Raw genomic sequence first — 7,866 nt, 5'->3', positions numbered from 1 at the left:
TCAGTTTGGCACAAAACGTATTTAATTGAGCACTAAAGCTAAATAAAGAGTCCATCACAATTGAATCAGCCGAGTTTGAGGGCCCTGGTGGACTGGAAGTTGTGTCTGGCGAGGGCAACCCTGACCCATTCCGGCTGTGAAGGAACCGCAAGGTACAAGAGCAGGCCCAGTCCGATGAGTGCGTGCTCCAGGGTTCCGGCGGCCAGCGCCCAGTTCAGTTCGCTGGCCCCAGGGGCCAAGCTCTCCCTGAGACCTGGTAGCAAGTATAGCAGTGCGCAGTTGGTGCAAATCGAAATGACGCCTACTGCTTCAAACGCTCGCTGCAAATGATTTGATAAATTCACGAGCCATTAAAATAATTTGGGTAAATTTTACGGAATTGGATTTCTTCGGAATTAGATTAAAACTGGTAAGGATCACAGGTACTTTTTTAAATAATTATATTTTTCTTCATTGAAGTGAATTCAAAGAAACTTATAAAATTAATATTTAGAAAACACGTAATTAAATTTTCAAAAAGTTTCGTAGCATATAAAAGTTAGAAAAAATACTATCGACACTTACTTGCCACGCACCCACATCTTTGACCCTTTTTGGAATAGGTCGTCTAGTGACCCGGCACAGTTTGAAAGCATCTGCCCTGACTTCAAGCACGTTGTTAATCACCGCGCAAAGGGCGGCAGCTGGGTAGACAGATGAGAAGAGAATCACGTAGCCAAATTGGATGAACAGTTCCAAATAATCATCGTAGGTGCTCTGATTTCATTTTGTTAGATTCAATTGAGTTAATTAATAATCATTTATTTCACCTCGTATTCGTCTCTTTCGCCTTCATCAACCGTTTGGCGTGCAATCGTTTCGTCGTCAAGCTCAGGGATATCACTAAGCACGGAGAAGAACCCTGATCTCGACTTTGAATCGAGGCTTATACTGTTCTGACGCCTCCTTAGCCGAGCTCCAGTGCGGTCCTCGGCAGGAATGAGCGGTTTTGTCGCATCGTCTTCTGAAGAGGAAGCGTCCGAGTCGTGGTCCTTCTTCTTCTTTTCTGTGCCACCGAACAATTTGCTGAACTACGTAATTTAAAAAAGCAACTTTAGCTCAACAAGAAGGAAGAACAAAAATTATTCAATCTACGAATACAAGCATGCTAAAAAATGCTTCCAAAACAATGCACAAGCTGCAAAATCATCCGATCTACCACAAACCTAACTCTTTAGCTTACATTCCTCACTACATATTTATTAATTTGGAAACGATCTAACGAGACACTCAACTATTATCACCAAAACTTTTGCTCTTAGCCTCTGGTTAGGGCTGCGAGTGGCTGCCTTTATAACAAAGAAACTAAGGAAGAAAATTACGCCGTTGAGATGCGCCTCCTTTACCTTGCGTGCGTGCTTGAGCAGGAAATAGGGAATGATGGCCTCTTGGAAGTGGTTCAAAAATTGCAGCAAGATCAACATCAGGGCAATTTGCTGTAAAAAAATGCAAGACCAGAAACACGATTAAATTCATCATTGGTGTAAAGGAAAGAATGTTAGGCTTACATAGCGCAGCATTTCTAAGTCTTGGTAAACAAAGGCGATATAAAACAAGGCCATGAAGTTGTTGACAAACTCGAAAACGACCAGCTTCAGAACTCTGTGCCGGTCGAACTGTGATTGAGTCCTGTGGTTTTCTACAGTGACCAAAAATTATCAAAATAATGCTCAAATAAAATCCTTTTGTTTAATTTACCCCATTCTGTCAGTCGAGTTGCTAATTTTCTGTAGTAATAATTCATCAAAAAGACTAGAGCTGTGTACACAATGCTGGGAATCATAACCAAAGCTTGCACCGCGTAATCGGGCTTCATTTGAGTGCCATCTTCCTGTTATATATATGATTCAAGTTTAAGTTCGTGCACTTTTACATGCATACAAATAAAATTATACCTGCATCGTCCCCCAGACTAAAATTGTTTGCTCAGCCCAAAACGAGGCGAGCATAATGTAAAAGGCTATGGAGGCGCAAACCAATGCAATCGGCCAAGAGACTAGATACATCTATCGTCGCCCCAGAGAAAAAATATAATTAGTATAAATTAGACAACTTGCATCATTTCAATAATTTGTTTGGTCTTTTTTTTTAAATTTACCTTGACAAACGATTTCCACCTCGGATACTGAGGCAATATCCTACCAGTCACGCGGTCCTCGCCCATTTCGCCGCGGAAACTAGCCCGTGGCTCATCATCGAGTCCGGTCATTTTGATCGTGTTCCAGGAATACGCCAAACAGTTGCTGTGCCGCTTCCACAGCTGCCCAATAAATAATTTCGTGATGATTTTACAACTGAAATTATGTTGCTCCACTCACCACTAAAAAGAGAATAACCCAGAAAGAGTTCAAAATGGTGAAAAAGGCAGGCAGCAATGAGTCTGGTCCAGAAAACCACATCTGAATCAAGCCGAGCAGCATCGGGAACAGCAGTGCAGTCGTGTAAAAGCCAAGGAAGCTGAAGTACATGGCGATTGCATCACCAAAGTAAGCGCGAATTTCATCTGGTTGTAGGATTAACTCAATTTATATTTAGAGCAATTAATTTAAAGTTTCTTTGTACCTATGGGCTGGTGCTGAAAAAAGTTGCAATACCAAAGTTTTCTGAGGCGCCGCAAATTTTCTTTATTGTGCAACGGGTAGAAGCTTTCTAAAAGCCCCACATCGTGGAAAACTTCAACTGCAAATTTTTTTTATAAATTATTTTCGAAATATTTGCCACTAAACAAACCTATTGACTGTCCATTGTAAAGCCTCGCCGTAGGGTATCCAGGTACATGGTGGTCCTCAGGGAGCGCCCTGATTCCCTGCATCAGTTCGTGGAGGACGATGAACCTTCGTTCTGACGAACTCAACGGCTCCTTTTTTCTATAGATAAGACATTTATTTGCACTCGAAGCAGAAAAAACTCACGTTTTGGCCAATAAGCCTGAGATCAAGGTGTTCAGCCGCCTCTGAAATTCGCTCGGCACTGGCGGACACGTGCAGGACGGCACCCTAGCAGGTGGCATAATATATAATTATTCCACATAAAACAATTGCGATTTGTTATCGGCGCACCTTCTTTTCGTCACAGCTAGGCTGTCGTTTGAGCAGCAGTTCGCCTCCACCCTTTTCTCTGGGCGTTTTGATTTTCCTGATGAGCCATTGCAGCGCCTGAGGGTCGATCCCGGGAGCGAATCTGAGCACGAGGTACGTCGTTTTTGGCGGCAAAACGCTGCATTCTACCGGCTCGCACTGCTCTTCCTTTTCATTGGTGTTTTTCTGCCGATTCGACGACAAACCCTTAGCTCGCTCTTTAGGCCCTGTGAATTTCGATCCAAACAAATATTCCTGTTATTTGATCAATTCGTGATTAACAAAAGGGTAAGCCTGAGTATGTCCTGCTCTGACTTTTGCTTATTCGTTTGCTCCAACGTGTTTACTTTTATGATGTTTACGTGGAACACCAGTCCAAAGTATTCTATCTAGCATTATTGTTTACAAGTTAACGGGATGAACAATTTTTTAAGGAAAAAAAGCACAGTTTTCTGTTTAATTATATTGTTTTTTAATTATAAACTAACGAATTTGAAAGACTATTTTTATTTTTTCGAAATTGTTATCTCAGCGAGGTGACTTCAGGAGCCTCTAACGTTATTTTTTTAACATATTATATTGTATCGACAAGCGCTTCGCACTTGAATTGAAGTCCCCACAAAATATTTTCAATTTATTGCGGTTGGATTTAAATGTAGCTCTCTAGATTACATCAAGCTATTTTTTCTGTTGAAATACAAAAATAATTAACCATTTTGAGCTTCATAAATCAGACGCCAAAAAGCTGCAATTAATTTAAACAGAGATATTATTATTTTGAAATCATTAATTTATTGTTAGGTTTTAATCTAAAGAATTTTATGACCATTTGAACTACAAATTTTTTATGGAATATTTTGCTAGAAATCAGAAGTAGAGGAATGGTGGGTGCATTCTAGTTTCTGCGTGATTCATCAGTGAAATTCTGAGTATCGTGTTATTTTGTTACATTATTATTGGGTTTCTTTTAATGTGGCTTTAAATTGAGCATAATATTTAAAAACGTTTGAGCATATTGTGTTGCGTGTCTTCAATTCAAAACCATAACAATACAGGGTTTTCTACGTGATTATTGGTTTTTTAGGAGGTTGCGGAGCTTAATAACTATAATATATCAATAAAATTATCGTTGGGTTATTAATATTTAAAATGCTACCGAGTTGCTTCGTAATTGAATAATATCTTGTTATCACAAATCATATACTATCTAATCATAATCACCAAAAAGCTATACTACAAAATTTAATCCTTGATTGGTGAAAATAAGAAAAGTCTTGGCGTGTTAATTTTACTTAATAAAACTTTTCAATCTTTGTATCGCCCTTTTTTTAAATTACATAACTTTCCAGCTGTAATTTTTTAATCAGTGTTTTCTTACTCCCTTAACCGTTTTCAATAATTTGGGAAAGGACTCAATAACAGAATTTACAAATAACGAAATCAATAGAAAAAACATGTTTGCTGGAGGGATAGAATAAAAATTAACATTCCTTTAGACGGCCGAGAAGATTAAATTTACCTTCAGATAATTCCATTGAAAAGATCGAAAAGCTCGACCCTTAAAGGAAAGGCAAGAAAGCACTCAGAGGCGGCTGTCGATGTACTGCCGTTTATTGAAACATAATAATTTCGTCGCATATTGGTCAAGCGAGAGATAAGATTATTCGGCCGACTAAAGACTAAAATCATTTCGATGGTGTTTGTTCACTGCCTGACAAAACAAGCGCCAACTTCTCTGTGACGCGGTTCGCTTCCCGAAATAATTACTTTACCTTCAATAAGCATCATTTCGTCACGTCATTTCGCTGTGTATTCAAATTTTCTGCCAAGTGTTCGCTTGTGTACGCCGAAAGAAGGAAACCACAAAAGCACCGTCTCAAAGCATTAAAGCGACTGAATGAGATATATAGTGTGAACTTTGGTTGCTCCCGCATGTTTTTACCGCCGCTTGCGCAGAAGAGCCGTGCGACGATAATTTATATTGTTGGTGGTGTTTGTTTTAGCATATCAAACCATATTTAAGCTTTCAACCGAGTAAATAAAACAATCTACATTTTACTTTGGGAAATTAAAAAGCTTTTCTTGATAATTCAAAATAAGCGTGAAAAAGTAAAACTCTTACTTCCGCGTAAAATGCAAAAAATTGATATTTCAGCTCACCTTTCATGCCTGAAACTTAATTGAAAATCAAAGTAGGTGCGAGGTGACCATGGCTCGAGTGAATAGTTTCGCTCCTCCAACTGCTGGCGGCGGAGCTCTAATTTTAGCCCCGTTAAAATCCATTTCAGGCCCCGGTGCGTATAAAGTCTCGCGGCGCCCGCGAAGAGAAGAAAAACTTTCAAACTGTCAGCGCGCGAAAGCCGCGAGTTTTCAGCCAAGCTAGACAGATGGCAGTCCACAACGGGTTTGCTGATATCGATCAAATCGGCAGGCAAACGAAATTTTTGCAAGCAGAGAATTTCGAGAGGTGCGTCATGGATTATGCGCTCAAGGGCAATATTTGAATTTCGCTATTTATACTGCGCTCGTATAAAAATTTTTGCGTTCTTTACATAACGTCAGAACAAAACTGTATTTATATTAAACTGAGGTTTTATTTCATAAAAAAATAAAATTGCTGTATTTTAACAGCAATAAAATTCGATTTATTAAAAATTTAAATTTTGCAACGAAGAAGGCTTTGAAGTTCTGATATTTCGGGATAACGAGAGAGGTTGCTGGTGTTTCTTGCAAATTCGAGAGCGCTCTTGTGTGCTGAAGGGGCCTTGAGGGTTGCACCAAGTATGACAAAGCACTTTCCTCCCCCCAAACCTCGGGAAGACAATGCACGCGAGAGCAACGAGATGAAAAGAAAAGAAGGATTGAAATGAAATAAAGAGCTGCGCTCTGCTACGGCTGGAAGAGAGAGGAAATCTTCATTTCTATGCACGTGCTTTTATTTTCCTTCTTTTTTTTATTCTCTGCTCGGATGGCGCTGCTTGGCGAATATAATCCAAATAATGTTCGCACACACGAGATGAGAGTCTATGGCTGATAGAATTTCTTAGATATACACACACACAACACACACTCTCTCTCTCCTCCTCTTCCCCCTGTGTGCCTCCCAAAAGTGGGCCGCCCACCATCGAAACAGAAAACAAACATCGATATTGGCAAACAAGGAAAAGGAATAATATGCGATGCGGTCGCGGCCAAGTTCTGAAGGTATCCACACAGACGCGCAGCAACAGGAGCTTTTCCGCTTATAGTATTTAGTTGATTATGACGCTTCTGAGGCCTAAATTACAAAAAAAAAAAATAGAATAAATAACTTCTCAACAACTTTTACTTGATAAAAGTTAAAATACAGTAAAATAATTATCCAATCATATTTACCATATTCCATGTTTTAAAATCGTTTTTATTTAGGATGCTATAAAGGCGACTTTCAATTACTTATAACAAATTATTGCTTTAAATTTTGTTCCAGAGTTTCAAACTCCAATTTCATTTTTTTATACTTTAATTTTAACTTTGCAAGGTCTCAAAATTATGAAAAGACTACTCCGAATCCAGATTGGAATTGCGGAAAGGTTACCTTTATTGCAAAAACAATTATAAGAGAATCAAAAGTTTTGAAAATAGATAAATGATAGGAAAATTATATTATGACCAGTTGCATAAACCCTTAGCTATTAAAGCCGCCAACAGATGGTGCAACCACAGACACTCTTAAAAATTTTGTTTTAAGCGGTTTTAAGGCATTTCCGCTGCGATTTCAGACTCAATCTAGCTATTTTGCTTTTTTAATTAATTTTCTTTTTTTTGACGTTCTGAAAACCAAAATCGGTTCAGCCATTCGCGCTAGAAACGTTGGAAAATTTTTTTTTATTTCAAAAAATATTTTTTCACGATTCTACGGCGATTGGCTGAACCGATTTTGGTTTTCAGAACGTCAAAAATTAGCAAATTAATTGAAGAATGCACAGTAGCTAGATTGAGTCTGAAATCGCAGCGGAAGTGCCTTAAAATCGAAAGTCTACGGTGGCGCCATCTGTTGGCGGCTTCGAACACTTAGGGTTTATGCAACTGGTGAATTACATTATTAATCTCATTTTCATCTTTTTTAATATTTCAGAATTTTTTTAACGCATGCTCTTTGTCTAAATTCATGAAATTGTGGTGGCTCTGACTCTCTCCCCCACTTTGTGCTAGTGCACCCTGTGCTCGTGTGATTTCTCACCCCCACTTAAGATGGCGCTGAAAACCTCCAGAAGGTTCCCCCATCTCAAAATGTACTTAAATTAACAACATTAATTAGCAGACTAATTGTGTCCTCAATTCATCGATATTACAATTTACAATAAACTCTGACAATAAAGGCAAACCCAATTTCACCCTTATTAGCAATGCACAGCAATAAATATGATTCAAATAAAACTCTACTTCGCGACGCACTTTATGGCCAGCCGTTTAGGCCGGTCTCTGTTCACTCAGTCATTCTGAGCCTTGGCCATCAGCTTGCAACAAGACCGGGGACGAAGCCCTATGTTCAGAATGACAGAGTGGACAACAACTCGCTTCAACTCCGACGGCACCTGCTTCATTCATTCATTCTTCGGTCTTGTTCCAAACTGATGGCATAGGCTAAGAATGACTGAGTGAACAGGGACCGGCCTAAACGGCTGGCCATAAAGTGCGTCGCGAAGTAAAGTTTTATTTGAATCATATTTATTGCTGTGCATTACTAATAAGGGTGAAATTGGGTTTG

The 7,866-nt window shown here is 39.1% G+C and overlaps 1 protein-coding gene across 5 annotated transcripts; it reads right to left on the bottom strand.

Annotated features, from left to right (window-relative positions):
* Axs (Abnormal X segregation) lies at positions 1 to 5,409 on the bottom strand. Of its 5 annotated transcripts, none has more exons than XM_065497021.1 (14): positions 5,277 to 5,409; positions 3,099 to 3,343; positions 2,952 to 3,035; positions 2,770 to 2,899; positions 2,602 to 2,718; positions 2,358 to 2,542; positions 2,138 to 2,299; positions 1,935 to 2,045; positions 1,738 to 1,870; positions 1,548 to 1,678; positions 1,275 to 1,475; positions 810 to 1,070; positions 565 to 756; positions 1 to 320 (listed from the first exon to the last, which is right to left on the bottom strand). In XM_065497021.1, exons 1-14 carry the CDS (start codon positions 5,281 to 5,283, stop codon positions 66 to 68), a joined length of 2,214 nt encoding a protein of 737 aa, XP_065353093.1. In that variant the 5' UTR covers positions 5,284 to 5,409; the 3' UTR covers positions 1 to 65. The 5 variants fall into 5 exon arrangements, with proteins under 5 accessions (XP_065353093.1, XP_065353090.1, XP_065353094.1 ...); XM_065497018.1 differs by lacking the exon at positions 5,277 to 5,409 and adding an exon at positions 4,889 to 5,024; XM_065497022.1 differs by lacking the exon at positions 5,277 to 5,409 and adding an exon at positions 4,889 to 5,024 and having other exon boundaries at positions 1,362 to 1,475.
* Positions 5,410 to 7,866: the final 2,457 nt, after the last annotated feature.

The sequence above is a fragment of the Cloeon dipterum genome, chromosome 1, assembly GCF_949628265.1.
Source record: "Cloeon dipterum chromosome 1, ieCloDipt1.1, whole genome shotgun sequence".
Taxonomy (NCBI): domain Eukaryota; kingdom Metazoa; phylum Arthropoda; class Insecta; order Ephemeroptera; family Baetidae; genus Cloeon; species Cloeon dipterum.
The sequence above is the reverse complement of the archived record's forward strand: the minus strand, read 5'-3'. Positions and strand labels throughout refer to the sequence as shown.

Coding starts and splice junctions, on each gene's coding strand:
- Axs (XM_065497018.1), bottom strand. Junction 1,679..1,737: donor AACTCGACTGACAGAATGGG/GTAAATTAAACA, acceptor TGGTCACTGTAG/AAAACCACAGGACTCAATCA. Junction 321..564: donor AAGATGTGGGTGCGTGGCAA/GTAAGTGTCGAT, acceptor AATCATTTGCAG/CGAGCGTTTGAAGCAGTAGG.